This window comes from Manacus candei, unplaced genomic scaffold (genome assembly GCF_025592945.1).
Source record: "Manacus candei isolate 608988 ecotype Guabito, Panama unplaced genomic scaffold, ASM2559294v1 h1tg000014l, whole genome shotgun sequence".
In the NCBI taxonomy this organism is placed as follows: domain Eukaryota; kingdom Metazoa; phylum Chordata; class Aves; order Passeriformes; family Pipridae; genus Manacus; species Manacus candei.
The window spans coordinates 28959360-28976001 of NW_026138062.1; the positions used below are offsets into that span (position 1 = coordinate 28959360).

General features: G+C 35.9%; 1 protein-coding gene across 6 annotated transcripts in view; it reads right to left on the reverse strand.

Moving 5' to 3' along the window:
- PCDH9 (protocadherin 9) overlaps window positions 1-16642 on the reverse strand; it is a 689952-nt gene that overhangs the window by 632172 nt on the left and 41138 nt on the right. The window contains exon 3 of one of the 6 annotated variants that reach the window (XM_051778868.1): window positions 1657-3001. The exons of the other annotated variants lie outside the window; for them this stretch is intronic. Coding sequence (XP_051634828.1) covers window positions 2978-3001 — 24 coding nt within the window. The 3' untranslated portion in view covers window positions 1657-2977. Of the gene's footprint in view, window positions 1-1656; window positions 3002-16642 lie in introns of those variants that run through there. 6 annotated transcript variants of the gene reach the window in all.

Here is a 16642-nt window from a genome sequence, read left to right on the forward strand (position 1 = left end):
ACTTTAAATTATCGACTTCATAGGGACATTCAGAATCAAATCTACTTTTTATTCCCATCTTGACACAGGCAGACTCTCTTCACACTGACAAGAATTCACTTAAAAACCAAAAAGCATTTGCAGGAACAAAAGCCCTTGTGTACGTGGACCGTTGAGGGAATAGATCGTTTGCAGTGCATCCTACCATGTGAAGGAGACCTTGTAATGGGTTTGCAGGCAGAGAGCATGCTGAGATGGTAATGTGTTTGGAGGGAAACTTTGATAGAAATAGAGAAGCCAAACCAGGATTTGAAATCATGTTTTTAAAACTTACATACAAAACCAGCTGAGAACTTTAAATAGCAAGAAGAACCATGACAAAAAGATGAAGATGTCTGCTCCCCACTGGATTAACTGTAAGGGTTTCCAGTGTGGTGGCCTTGTACTTTAGGTTCCTCTTTTTCCTTGGTAGTTAGGCAAGACTTTTTTTTTACAGATATCATACCAAGTAGAAACTTTCCTCCTAAATTAACCAATTTAATAAAATTATATCTTGGCTTCAGAGTTCTAGCAATTATGTGACATATAATCCCAACTTCAGCAGAGTTCAAATCTTCTCTATGCACACTAGTGAGACACCTGTCCCAATGAAAATCAAATAAAATGAGAGGGTGAGGGCTGGGAAGGGGATGGGTTTTTAATGATCTGATTTGATAAGCAACTGAATATGCTTAAAGGAGGCATGTGTTCATTTTCTATTATAACTACAGAATTCTTATGTCATCTTGGCCAAGTCACTTAATCCAGCATGTCTGCCAGCTCGGAGGAAAAGACAACTTCCTATTTCATAGAAGACAGCAATGGTAGCTAAATTCAAACTACTATCGTTCTGAGGTAATGCAGTGGTAAGGGCAACATCAGCTTCTAACCACAGTTCTGATACCACAAAGATGGCACATCTGTTCCTTACCACCATGTAGCTTAGCCTCTGGAGAGTCCTTCTTCATGGGACAGATCCAGGTAACACAGTCTCTTTTTCTTACACAGCAGTAAGTGAGCACCTAAGTCCAATGCTGCATAGGAAACTACTTTGTCCTGAGGGTAATTTTAGAAACAATTAAAAATATTATATATGAAAATTCTAATTTACCTGAGCAAATCATTTTTGACTTGAGGCAGAAAAGAATGAAATCTGAAAATCTGTGTAAAAATAGGGATTTGTCCTTGGAGATCCTTTGAAATATATTCTTTCCACACGCATTAAATTCTTCTTCAGGTGCAACTACTCATTCAAAGACACTCTCAGACTGTTTACAGCATTTTGTTTTTTAAAAAAGACAGCTTCAGATATTAGACCAGTTCTGAACTGGCAGTACTCATTAAGAAATCACTTAAATTAATTTTAAAATAATTTTCTTCCTGTATTTTTTCATTGTAAATATGTAATTTTAATTGTATTTTTCATCTGATATGGCATACAAATATATTTAATGGAATTTGTTTTGCAGCAGTTCATGTTACCTATATTAAATAGAAAAACAGTTCCTGAACTTTATATCATTAAATGGAGAAGAAACAAGGTCTGTGAACATCCTGGGACAAAATTCAGTCCACTGAAAAACATTTTAAAAGCTCTTCGTGGTTCTCCTCATAAAGCTTCTGCCTCTGGTCCAGAAGGCTCCTGCTGCAGATGTCGCCAAGTGAGATGCATGATGCATGCACAGAAAGATACATGACTACATAAAGGATTATATTTTACAGCATCTGCACAAGAAGATTTTAACATAGTGTGTAACCTTTTGGCAGTGGTGCAGTAAAATCTACATTCACCATCCAACTATTGGTAAGATTTATCTCACATAATGTTATGACAAGGTGCTTATGTTACAAGTTGGGGTAGCCCCTGAACTGCCTGGAATTGCAAAAAGCCCAGAACTACCTGAAAAAAAAGGGATTCATCTCATTTACTTTGCTTGCCTGGTTTTGCCTGATGGTGTTTTGGAGGTGCCTGTGTCCACTGACTGCAAAGTGAATCAGTGACTACTGTTATTAGTGTAGGTACCAACATGAATTAGGATAGTTCCAGGCTAGCATCTGTATATTGGATCTCCCAAAGTATATTAAAAAAACTTAACACATAGCTTTCCCAATGTCACATATTCATGCCCCTCCTTGTTTCAACAACTGCCATTTTGACACACTAGCAGTCATAAAAATGTACTTATGAAAAGGTAATTGACTTGATATGATAGTTTCATCATATTCCTTGCTTAATGCTCCTTTTGAAGACTGTCTCCTCTGTACTATTTACTTTGCCATGGAATTTATTTTTTTAATGTTCAAGAAAATCCACTGCTGACCTTTCACCTTTCCATCATTTTTCTCTCATACTGAGAGTTTTACCTCTGTCCCTGATAAGCCTGTGAGCCCAACTTCAGTCTTCTATTCACTTTCAAACAAATACCTCTTTATATGTGTATGAAGCTTGGCGAAATGTCTCCTAGCTACCCATTTAGCAAGCTAATCCATTCTTCTTTTTTAAATTTTCACTTATAAGTGTCTTTTACCATAAAATAACTCCTTTTTTTTTTTTTCTGTTTTCCACTATCCCTTTGATTTTATACAGAATTTAATTCTATGTTATATATAAGTGTCAGGGGCAGGAAAGATCTTTTTGAACTCTGTATAGAAGCAAGTCAATGGATTATTTGCTTCTAGGTGTTATATAGTAAAAAACCAGAGAACAGAAACACCTATTTGAAAAATTAGCATTCTGTCCTGACACTCATGTCTTTCTTTGCAAAATGGAAAGCATGCTGTTCTTTTTCTAAATTTGTCTAGCCTTCCCACTTTAGTACAATTTACCACTGGAGAGCTTTATGAATTGTTTTTGATAGGTACATAAATTTACTACATTACACATTGGAAAAAAAGGTGTCCAGTTTTGTCAAATATAATTGAATAAAAGCATCCTAATTTTGGTTCTTGCAGTGGTGTCTCAGCAGAATGTTCTTCTTGTTCCCTGTTAGAACAATAAATATAGAACAAGGATTTTAATGGTATTCTCTTTTAAAGCAAACTGATGGCGTGAAGTAATTGCTTTTGGTGCTCACAATATCTGTAGCTAGATGAATTTACAAGGAAAGCACTTTAGCCTTAGAGCAAAATTATGAATATGTATCAGGCTCCTGCATTACATTTATTGTCTTCGGTACACAAAAATCAACTTTGGCATTACAAGAAGAGAGAATAACCAACAAACTATCTCCTGAAGTAGAAAACTATTATTTAAAGTGACAGTTTCACCCCTCTTTTCCTCTAAATAAAGGACAAATGTCTAAAACAATCGTCTATCCTTTTTCACCTCTCTCTGTAGCCTGTTCACAAAGAGACTGCCATAGACATAGCACTGCTGATCAACATTTTTATACAAGACTTCTGATGACAGCTATTAATGCAGCATCAATAGGAGACTTACAATACTAAACATGCATTAAGGAGCTACGACTTTCTAGCTGTCTGGAATTTCTCTAATGCAATCAAGGGAACTGGCAGAAATCCTAGTTTGCTATCACATACAAACTGGAAGAATTTCCATTCATCTAAAGCAACAAGGAATAAGGCTTTCTTGATGCTGATCAGGAAAAAAATACTCTTTAAAAGCAGATTAATCTTCAGATTAATAAATGGTTTAAGATCATACATTCAGACATAAGATTACTGAAACCTAAATAACTGGGTAAATGTACAGCAACTGATAATAAACATTCAGATGAAAAAAATATAACTAGAAGGACTGCAAACCGATAAACTAAGTATGATGGGCTCTCACTGTGGATATCACTTACAGTCTGACAGAGCAAGTCTTTTGCACATTAGTTACAAGCCATGACATAAATTTTATTCCCCCAGAATATTCTTAACATGGAATATACGATTTAGGAATCATTTCAATACATAATGCGTCTACTTCCAGATGATATCACTTTTTGGCGCTGCTCTAGTATAGTAAAACAGATTCAGAAGGCTGATATAAAATGCTTATAACCAAAGGGAAGGAAACAAAGAACAGGAAAAAGCAGAGACAGATGAAAAGAGTCTCATGTACATTTTGGAAAAAAACACAATGGTAACTAATGCAAAACTGAGAAATATACAGACAACCACAGAATAGACATCCTAAGCCATATCAAAGTTATGTTTTTATTCAGCGTACTCAGAAAGAGTACTATATTCAAACTCTGTGCCAAAAAATACCAAGCATAATGAGGCAGCTAGCTTTCGTCAAAGTATATTCCTAAAAAAACATACCATATTTGTCCTATTCTAAAAATTATTATTTTCTGTGTGGGTTTTTTCTTTATTTTGCTTTGAATTTTCCAAAGTTTAGGAAAGGTTTGTTTCCACATGTAAGACCTGTTTGTGTTCATATCTGGAAGCAGAGCCTAATGAGGACAATTAAAATATTAATGTTTTCACAGGCATCTAAATACCTCTCATAAAATCCTGTTTGAGTTTTATTTTAATTTGAAAAGCAAAGAGCTTAAATTGTTGCTGAGAAATTAATCCTTGCTTTCACTCCTTGTTTTGGTTCCTCAAACAGAAACAGATTCAGAAAGGTTAATTTTTACTTTAATTGCTATAAAGAGGCTGCCCTGTACAAGACTAGTTAGACAACAGCTTTATCAGAGAGCTTACTGTCCAGCCATTGAAATGTTCATGTCAATGTCAAGTTGAAATACCATCATACTCATGCCAAGTTAATGCAAGAGTGTTCAGGCTGGAGCTAAGTCTCACTTTTCTCTCTTTTACAAGCTGTTTGTGAGCCAGCTTCACATTTGATACAAGCCAAAATTGTTGGGAAACAAAACACGTGATGGTTTTGCTGCCGTATAAGGAAAAGCACTGTAAGCAACTATTTCTAATTCCTGTTCATAGCAGGAAAATCTGTGGAGAAGGATCTTTCAGATCTTTCATAGCCATCCTTAGTCACATAACAAGATATATTCTGTTCTCTTTATCAACCAGTGAGGATGACAGATCTTGTCAGATTTTAAGTCATCTTTGTCACCTCCTTTCTAGTTTGAATGGGAACAAAGAGAACCTGTTATTTTATAGCATGACAGTCTTTCCCTCTTAGGAAGGGGGGACCTCACAGTTGACAATCCAGAACAGTAGATGCAATCTCTCATCCACTGAGCTGCAATGGCATGATGCCACTGAGTCCACTGCATAGGAAATGCAGCTATTGATTCAGTACTGCCTTTGGAGGTTTAGGCTTCTGGGTACAGGACTGGAAGATGAGTGTGCTTTGGAGAGTTCTAGAAATCCTAATTTACTAGGCATGACATCACTGCAAGGCCATCTCTTCCAGGTGCTCGTATTTGCAGACACTGCAGCATTTTTGAATTCATAGCAGCCAACCCGTGCCATCTTGTGAAATCAGTCTAAAGAACGATAAATTGCCTTCCTCGGTACTGAGCTGGATCCAGGATGGAGCAGACTGTACAGGAAACTATGGCTTTAAAAATAAAAGCCATCTGAGGCACATTTTCAGGATGATGTCAACTGAGAGATACTACATTATCTGAGAGAGACAGCAGGAGCCGAACAGCTACTGCTTTTCACCCACGAGTTCAGGGCACTAAATTCTTCATGCTAAAGAGTTATGTGGATTGTGGGCTGGATGCAGGCGTGGCAGTAGGAATGATGCTATGAGCTGTTCCTTCTATATGTTGTACAAGATAAACAGAAAACTGGCTAGAACTTTTTAAACTGATTGATATCAGAAAGTTGTAGTGTTCCAATAAGACTCCTTTGAAAATGCAATATATTTTTCCCATCGTCAAACCCCAAACCCTGTATTTTGAACAATTTTTAAAGAAAGAAAATAAAACACACACACCACAAAACAGAGGATGAAAGTTCCCTTTTTCATAAGTAATCAAGAATCTATTACACCAGTGCTCAGCAATGCCTACAGAGAGAGAAAACATCCTGTTACTAGGCATCTTTGGTACTTATTACACAGAGAGGAGAGGGAATCTTTTTCAGTCTTCTTCATCTTAAAATTTGCAAACATCTGTTTACAAGGACTGCGATGCCCAGAAGCAAAGCAGTCAGAATGGAGAGGTTAACAACCCATGTTTTGGATGGGATGCTTAGACCTGTCATCATCACTGAGGCATCCCTGAAGAGATCAGGAGAAAATATTTGTGTAAGTCACATGCTGTGGACAAAGAACAGGGCAATGAACACACATCTTTCTAACATATTTGCCATTACAATATAAGGAATTTCATCCACACTGGAAGTAAATCAGACCTGCAATGCTTAGATGGATGTGGATTGAGCTGTAAAACTATTTTTTACATTATACATTTTAAAAATTGAAATGACTTTCTTAAATGAAGAAGGTTTATTCTTTCAACCTGAACTAAAAGTTCAACACAAGAGAAACTACTCTACTATGGTGAAACAGGTTAAATGGAGAATTAATCTTTTTTTTTTTTTTTTCTTAGAAAAAGTCTTTTCTGGTGTAAAAAAACCCCAACAAACCAACCAAACATAAAAAACCCCAAAAACGCCAAACACAAATCTCTGTGCAATAAAAAAGGGCAGAAAAAACAACTTATATGCAATTTGCACAGTAAAGACTTGCTTTACTAAACTGACTAAATAAAGCAATCCGTTTAAAGAAAACTTTCTTACCAATTACACAGATAATTTTCACCCTCAGACGATTCATTTGTCCCAAACTGTATTACATTACTTTCATCAGCCAACACCACTTTTCAGTAGAGAGAAGTTTTCACATGTTCAAGATATATATACAACTGTACTCTTCTGAAAATGTGTCAGGTATTTCTAAGTTTACAGTTTATATATTGTGACAATATTTTCTTTTCACATAGCTAGCTAATTTCCATTCGTTCTTAAAGTGTAGCTACAAAGTTTAATTTTATCAGAAATGTATGTGTAGATAAAAAAATAACAGTAAATGTACACGTTGACACAAATAGCTTTCCTTTGGGTATTAGCATGTATTCTGAGCATCAGAAGTAACAGATGCTCCAGTGTCAAACGACACAACTGGAAGCACCCATAGTGTTTTACTATGGCTGATACCCAGTTCAGACTTCCAGATCACTCCTTCATATAAGTCTCTGTGGATAAATGACAGTGTAGACTTGGTGGTCTACCGGCAGAATATGATTTAAGAGAATAGTGTCTATTTCACAGGAATCTGACTCTCTAAGGAGCTATGATTCACTTAGATTGCTGTGTACATCGTATGCTCTACTGGAAGTAATGAGGAAAGAAGAAACATACTGTGGTCATGACACTACATGTACTAACTGTGACCTGTATGTCCTTTGGTTTAAAGTTCAGATTTCAGGTGAACTCTGAATGTCAGATTACTGTGTAAATTTATGATCATCATTCCTTTTTTTCCAGGAATCCTACTTCCCTGAGGACCTCATAAAAATATTTGCCCTGTCTCAACCTTTTGTTTTGTTCCTCAAAGATCCATTGAAAAGGTATCAGTATCTCAGCTGCAGTCCAATGTCAGCCAAAGTAAAAAAGTTCTGCTGAGCTGCAACTCACTGCACTGAGCTGAACAAAAGCTTCCTTCCTGAAGAATAGCAAAGGCTCTACTTCTGACAAAGGCTTGCTTTCTTTCCTAGCGCTTTAGGATTCAGTATCATGACTTCAGGGATAGCTGTAGACTTACAGAGGTTATGTGGAGATTTCTGAGAACTAAGATTCAGTTCCCATTATATATACATGATATCTGGCTATGATACTTTTATTTTCAGGTATAGAAATCAGCCTGCTGAGATAAACCTTTCTGGAGACAGCCATCTCTAGAACTGGCAAGTTGTTGTGGAGTTGTGTTCATCAAGTACACTGTTACTTTCCTTAAAGGTTCATAAATTAATTTCAGGTATTATACAGATGCAATTTTAAATATAGGTTTACAAATTACTATAATTTGATCTGGTCTCCACAAACACTGGGGGTCCATTTCTGATAAATGCTAGTGCTGAATTTCTAGCCAAAATCTAAACAAGGTTTAAATGTCTTACAAGCTCCTTCCTTGATCTCTCTGTAGTAAAAATAGTTGGATGAATATCATATGATTTTCAAGACCATTAAGTGCTACTGTTAGGAAGGATTTCTTTGCTTCAGTTTAAACACTGGGGATATCCCTTACTGTAAAGCTGACTCATGCACATCCACTTATTCTTTATTCAGCACCTTAAGCAATGGAAAAAAAAATAATTTGAAAAACTTGACCATTTTAAACTTGTGTCAAGAGGCTAAACTATACTAGTTGCAATTTTAATCATTGAATATACTCACTTTTGTCTGAGTTTACAAGGTACATGAAGTATAGGACCTATTTGAAAGAAAAAGGTCATAAAAATGGATCATAATAAATGGAATGTTGTCCAAATGTAGCAAGAAGGTTCATATTTTCACAGAATTATTTGGAGGAAACAATATTGAACACTCATACTAGAAAAGAAATACACAATGCAGAATAGAGCTCTGGTATAAAGATTAACGTGGTGCAAATAAAAGATTATTGCTTGAGTTAAACAAATGTGTCAGCCTCATCTCATAAATAGCCACACACATTTACTCTATATAACAACCAATTTTCATTTTCATTGTAACAATTTCAAAGTTAAAAAATGCAGTTCGAAATTTACAGCACAAAAGACAGAGTAGTTATTGTTCAAAACCATTAGCGTGGAATCAGACTTAAAGCAGCTCCCATTTAGCACATATTGTTTTTTTCCCCACTGAGTTTATAGCACTATGTCAATTTATTTCTTAAGTGCACGTGATCTGTTGAAGTGTCCTGCAAGTACTTCCATCACATTAAAAACATGCCAAGGAAAGTATTTGTGTATGTAACTGAAGTCTCTCATATTTTACTTTTCCTGTATCTGAACCACTACCACGAGAAAACATTATCTATTCCTTATCTGAGAAGGCCAGTAAAGTGTGATTACATCTGGAGGATCACTAGTAACAACCCAGACACTGAACCTCTGGAGACAGGATGTGCATGTAGCCGTAGCTGAAGTGGTGAGATTATAATGGGCAGGGCAGCCCTGCCTTACAGCGTTACACCATCCACAGCTCACACAGCCCCGGGGTGGCACAGGTACATAGAAGCTCTGTAGCTTTAACTGCAGCAGCAGTGCAAAGCAAGTTTTGCTTTCCAGTGAAGTAAAGAGAGCTTCTGTTAGTTCCCTGTGATATCCTAGCTCTCAATAAACAGTAAGGTATTTTCTGAGAAGTTTAAAGTATTTAAATTCTTGTTCACTGGGCTTTGTGCTAGGAATACTGCTACGATACAAGGTTGGACACGTTGATTGGACACGCACATAAAAGGTTGGACACTATATTTACCATCCTATTATTGAGTTTTCAGCTTGAAAATTATAGGACTTGTATAAGTACAGTCATACTGTTTTGAAAAAGGAAATGTACTTTAAAATACTCTAGGCAAGTTACTGCTATGAGTTAGTAGAGATAAAAAATAACAAACAAATAAACCCTTTAAACCATACCAAACATGAAAGGAAACAAAATGTTAAACTGTCATTGGATGACTGCTTTTAAAGTTCACTGTCTTAATTAAAACCTATGAATTTAATGACAATAATTGGCAAAACAGAACTTTATTTTCAAGATATTTATGGTTACATTCTACAAAAAAGCATAATCTAACCATGTCACGTGTCATGTCTAATATGTATGCAACAAAGGTTGACAAAAACATGTAAAATGGTTTTCTCCATCTCCAAATTATTGAGTTAGCTAAAATGTTCTGTTTGTAGGAAAGTTATAAAGAATTTATGGAAGGGTAATATTTAATCAGTACCTGAAGTTCTACTGGGCTGCTGATTCTAATTAATAACACTTCCTAACTGTGTTCAAAGGCATTTAAGTAAAATGAAAGCCTTCAGAAATGCATTGAAGCATTTAATGCCTAGATACTGAAGAGATAAGCCTCCTATAAAAGCCTAAAATAGGTTAGACAGATTAGACTGGCAGATAAAACAGAGGTAGAAACTACAGGCAAATAAAATACACAATTAAGTATGAAAGAAACAAATATGCTCCTAAAGAAGCATATACAGAAAGACAAAAAAAGTGATTCAATTTGAGGAAAACCTTATGCTTGGTTATAAAAACACTGTTTGTTGTAGCATAGTTTTAAACATCATGTGTGCTATAAAGGAAAACATTTCCATATAACATAGCTACTCTAGATTGCAGACACCTTTTTTAAAAAAAAAAAACCTCAACTTTTTAACTTTTTTATGTAAAAGCAATTATCCTGGGGGATAGTGTTATGACATAAATGTGTTAAACTGAACCAGCTCTTCTGATCACATATATCAAATCCAAATAATCTGATCCTGTAAGAAATATTAGTCCATCACAGCATTAGTATGCTTAGTCAGTGGAGCAAAACAAGGAATTGTAGGCCATCTTATGCTGTTGAAAATGCCAAATGGCTTGTGACACCCTACTCTCTGCTTCTTTACAACTAAATACACAGCTCAGGTGCAATATTTCAGTTGTAGACAATGAGGTTTAAGTGAGATGATTCCCATCCTGAACACTGTTATTGTCTATGAGCTGATCCAATCTCCGAGTACGGTTTCACATATTTATATAAATTAGCATATGAGAGAAAAAAAATACCAATATATTATACCCATAATGTTTGGTAATCCAAAGAAGCAAAAGGCTAAAGTGCAGCCAAAGCATACACAAGATCACATGCAGGGTTTTCCCTCTTCCTTGCACGCCCACAACAGTAATCAGGTTTGTTATGTATTTATGCTGCCAGGTGTCCAGGAGGGGTGATAAGAGCCCACTGCAGTTGCTGAGAAAAAGTAAATTATATCTTTCTGAAGACTGACACGGTATGTGCCACCACACTTCTGGGATGTCCATTCAAAGGTGTGCCACTTCCAGGAAACTCCAGCATGAGGTCCAAAGGCTGCATGCTGGCAATTCCTGTAAAATCTGTAGCAACCATCAGGGATGAAGGAAGGGGAGCTCCAGAAAGGCTCAGGGACTTTTTTTGGGGTTTTTTTTGTATTTTCAGAGCACCCTGAACACCAATGTAGAAACACCTCTGTTTGGCGACACTACTGAAGGGGGGAGTGACTGCAACCAAGCAGCAATGAGCACCAGCAGCCCACGCTGAGCAGAAAGCTCACCAGCTGCCCACTGGGCCAAAGACCTGGTCTGTTTTAACCCTTCACCAGATTCCCCAGGGTCAGCCCAGCTGATCAGCTCAGCATCAGCTAAAAGAAATCCAGTGGAGCTGGAGGGAGGTGGAGAATTGTCCACTCTGTAAGGCAGAAAAACAGCAAGGCAGAGGTTAAAAAAGTTTCTCATTAGGTGACAAGAAATCCTCCCTTTTAACATTTTTGTACATCTCTAGTAGCAGTTCCTCCTGCATAAACTTCAGGAAGGCTGGGTCTGTGCAAACATCCTCCCCTCCCCTCTGCTGCACTGGGCCTCTTGCTTAGCCCCCACCAGCAGCTGTGGCTCGGGAGGCAAACAGTGGTCATCCTGTTCTGTGCACAATGACAGACAAATAAAAGAACAAGCAAGCTTGGGAGATTTCAAATCTAGAGCTGAGGGATTTCTCCGAGTTTCACTGTGTCTCTGTGATCCTCCCACTAAAAGCAGGAGCTGTTTTCTTCAATAAATGAAGCCCATATTAAACATCTCTCCTCGTGTCTCTCCAGAGCCCTTGGGGAGCTCTGCAACAGCAGAGCGTAGAAATTTGTAGAAAGGTGTCCTCTGATAGATTTGACTTACAGAGCATCAGTTGTTATAAACTGCCAAGAAACGGGAAATGGGATGTCTCAAGACACCCATGGACTCTAGCCATTAAAAATTGTTGTATCAAATGAATATTTGAGATTTATTTCAAAGAAGTATTTGATTCCATCAAACTATTTTTGAAGCATAAAGGTTTATTTATAAGGACTTTTTGCCTTTCATACCTTCCTTGTACACTCAATTCACAGTTCCCCTCCTTAAGGGTACAAGAAAACCTTGTTAATTAGCCATTTTTGATTTCAAAATGTATTTTCTCACAGACTAATGAAATTGAAATAAATTAAGTTGAAAATACAATGAATATGTTTCTGAAGTTGAAAAAGACAAGACCAGGTGGTAACTAGACCTCACATCTGCACAGTCAGAATAAGTATGATGGAGGACAGGTTCAAAGTGTCTTATCTCAGCAGGGTATTATCATGGTACATATTGTACATGCTGAACAGAACCTTAGAAACTCTCATAAATGTACTTACAAGAACTGAGAAGTAAGTGCTTTGTAATCTTTAATCAGCCCAACATTCAAAGCCTGCTGAAATTAGAGCGGATCTTCTTCTTTTCAGCAGGGTTAAGGTCAGGTATTTTACACTGAGTATTTAAAAAAGAAACTCTGGAATGTCATTGCTGGACCAATTCTTGTCCTTCTCTCTCACAAGGACCTACCTGCTCAGCCATTCTGAGACTCATGAAAGTCTCCTTTAACAATAAATACCAGATTTTTACCATGATCAGAATCACTCCTGATTTAAAAGCTGAATTTCTGTTTTATCTTATGCAACATCAGCAAAATGATTTCTCTAAATCTGAACTGCAGAATTTTATTGGTAAGCTAAATATGAAAGTCAGAAACATGGATTTTCAGATATTGTATTCATAGGACTGGCAATTAGAAAAGCCATCTTTGACTTCCTTCTGGCACTGACACGGAAATCATTGAGAGAAGTAGAGGAATTTACAGGATCTTCAGAGTAATTTTTTCCAGCAGTATTATCTCTCTGAAATATTTTTGTGCAACTTGGAAATGAAAACAAATATCAAGAAGGATATAAAGCATTCACAAGATAGTAATTCTAATGCTTATTTACAAGGATATGTAAGCTCTCTGTACACTTATCAGCTCAACACTCCACAAAGGTAGTGATTCCAGTATAGTTAGTAATGACTATCTGATTGCATTGTGTAATTTGGATCGAACATGGAATCCAGCACACTCTGGGAGGCTTCTGAATGCTGTTTGGATCATCTAGATAGATGTGTTATACCAGTATGCCAACTCCCTCAGCAATCATACACAAAATCTCTACTATTATCAATAGGAACATAATAGATGTTGCTTCATCTTGAAAATAAAAACAATAACAAGAAGTGGTTTAAAGTCGTCACTATTTAGAAGACGAGATAACGCCTGTAAACAAAAACTGCAGCTCATTGACATAAGCTAGAATTTTATGGGAGCAGGTAAAAAATGCAATGCTTTTCTGAAACAAAAAGGTAGGTAAATTACTTACCTGAATAGGGAAAATGTAAGCCACACCAAATTATCTTACTTAAATTACATAAGTATTAAATTAAATATTATTAACTATTTATATATTATCTTACTGAAATATTATCTTAAATTATATACATGCACATACATCCACACAGATTTTAAAGGCGTGTTCTAGACAAGGTTATTAAACACAAGGATATATAATAAAAAGTAAGATAGGGATTACTAACCTCCTACATGTTTAGTCACTTTGCCAGTTATGCCATAACTGTAAAACCTTGTCAATAAGTGGTTTATTACAAGAATGTAAAGAAAAAAAAAACTCTCAAAGTGAAAATAAATAAAATACTAAGATTAGGGGATACCTCACAAAACAGTCACTTCTGAGTAATTTTTATTATGTTTATCAAATATTAAAGCAAGAATTAAACTATACCAAACATTAAAGTAATCCTTTGCTATATAGTTCATGCACAGCAATGTTAGTGACTCACAAAAGACCTGAAAGCATCTTTGGCAGAATTTTATCCTCATAAACTTGTGTATCCTATGTTTATATTTTTGAAAGGACATGAAAAGCCAAATTTACTTTGGCACAGTTTATTAACTCAGCAAATTTTTCACTGATGAAAGAAGTGGACCTTATATCTTGCATTATTATTGGTCATATTATCATGTTATACTTAATATCACTTGCTTTAGCACTGACAGTGTGGTTACTGTTGTAGACAAACAAGGAAGAACTTCACAGACTGACAATGCTGTGACTGTCCCCTAATGGGTTGCTTCGAAATGCTGGTAGATCTAGTTTGTTTCTACTTGAATCAGGCCTTTGGGTAGTACAGTATGTCAGAGGAGAATGGGGTAAAGAGAAATGTTGGTTGGTCTACTGTCAGTAACGACTAAACAATTACCTCGGCTTTAATCCATCCCTGCATCCTGGGAGGATATGGGAGGTGACAAGAAACAAGTTCCTGATCCCTTTTTCTCAGCCTCAACCGCCTAAGCAACACTTACAAGGCAGCTCGAATTTGTGTTGCTGACCGAAGGCTTTTCACAAGCCCAGGATGAATGGATTCCCCTTTCCTGTTGATTGCTCCCGCTTCTGCCCTTCTCCTGTATCCAATATACCCCCCTAAGGAGACCAGCTGAGTTGGAGGTAACTGGTTGAGATTCTTTTGCTTTTTGTAAATAGCATTATCAATTATCACAGCTGTTAATAAAGAGATGCTCCCCTGTATATTTATTATTACTATCAGAAAAAAATATTGTGGAAATTGATAAATTGATAAATTATATTACATTAGAGTGAGCGAGGCTAGCTTTTATTTCTGTTGACATGACCATCACTTTGTTTTTTTGGATTTCATTATGTCTTCCACTCTGAAGTTTTTATAAACTTGTCTGTTTCAAGCCCAATTTTCTCTGATCTCCAATTCAATTATAGCACTTTTTGTCACATTCATATGAGACAATACAGACTAAGAATAGCTTTTAGTTTAAAATTCTCTGCCAGTTGTATCTTCCTACAGTTTTGTTTACCATCTGACACACTCAAAATTCTGTCTCTGGTTTTGTGAGTTCTCAACTGGGGACTTTATCTTGAAACACATATACAACTTTCTTTAATTTGCTAAAAGGGATTGTCTGTAGAATTGCCGTCAATGCTGTAAAATGTTCTGCAAATGCAGAGAGCAAGGCACATGGGATCTGGCTGTGACAGTACAATCTTGAAGTTATTGTTTATATAAACACTGTCTGTAATCAAAACACTAAATCAGATAATAACAATAATGGGTGGTGGTGCATTTCATCTCTTTTACTGACAAATAATAATTAAAACGAATATTATTCTTCTGACATTTTAGCATATATTCTCCAGAAAATTTGAAATTATGGATAATTTCACTTTTGATGTTTTTTTAATAAAGCTTCTTCACTCCTTGCATCTCTTTCTACAAACTTTATAATCCCTCTTCTCAAATAATACACAAAAATGTAATCTCAGGATAACCTTTGGCTTGACCTTTCAGCAGATAAATATCCTCTAAAGTTATCAAACTTATATTTTTCAATTTCCAACTTTCAAATCATCAAGAGTAGAAAATATACAAAGAAATACTGTTCTGATTCTTGTTCTTGAGCTCAAAACACCATATTATCATTTGACCCATTTTAATAACTTAAAATTATATTTTTTATTTTAATCTCAAAAAAGTCAGCTGAACACTATCAGATGTAATATAAAGTGACATACCCTACTTCCTTTGATGAAGATTATTAGTTTAGAAATGTAGACCAATTTTTATGCATTTATTATTCATATCCTTTAAAAATTAATAAATAAAGGAACAAATCTAGTACCTCCAAAACCAAAGTGCAAAGTACATCGTGCTACCAGTAGTGTCACTGAGAAAATCTGAAGAAGATCTGGATTGGGTCCATAAGGTTTGACCAAATGGGTCTGGTCCTGCTTCATTCCTTACTTTAATGGCTGGAAAATATGGACGAATACTGCTTAAAGTACCAACTTTACAAACAATAAAAGTCAGGGGTGGCTTGGGCCGACTGACTGTTGCAAGCTCACTGTAGTAAATTTAGTCTTCTAAAAACCTAGCTGAAAAGAAAAGTGAGGGAGGGAGCAGGGAAGATTAAAAGTAGCCAAATTGTGGTTTAGAAATAGGAACAATTTAGAAAAAATAAGAAAGTCATCTACATATTTAAAAACTGGGTCATGAGAAGGCACAAAGTGATACCTATACAAATGCCCATTGGTGTCTCTCTTCCTATGTTCTCCATCTCAGTATTTGCTTTAGGATTGACTCAGTTCATGAATCTCTGATATTTCTAGCTATATACAAATGAAATTAGTTTCTTCCAAAGCCATTGAAACTTCTCCAAATCTTTTCTTGACTGTGTTTCAGATTTGGTCAAATGTAAAGGAAATGTGGTAGGTAACTACAGTTTCTTGGCAACAGTAGATGGTTAAATAAAATAAATAAATTAAAAGTATAAGTACACTTTCTGTTGAAAGTAGTTCAGAACTTTCCTGCCAAAAAAATTATAACTTTGAATACAGCTTCCCAGTGGGGAAGACTGCAGAAGTGAAATTTAGGAAAAAAATAGGGAACAGAAAAGTTAGACTGATTTTTACTTGCTGTTGAATTAAATTTTAAATATTTTGATTTGATTTCTTCGAAATCTGTAAAGCAAGATACTTTTTGATAAATGCCATAGGATTGTACTGACACCTGGAATAACAAAAAAAAACCGAAAGGG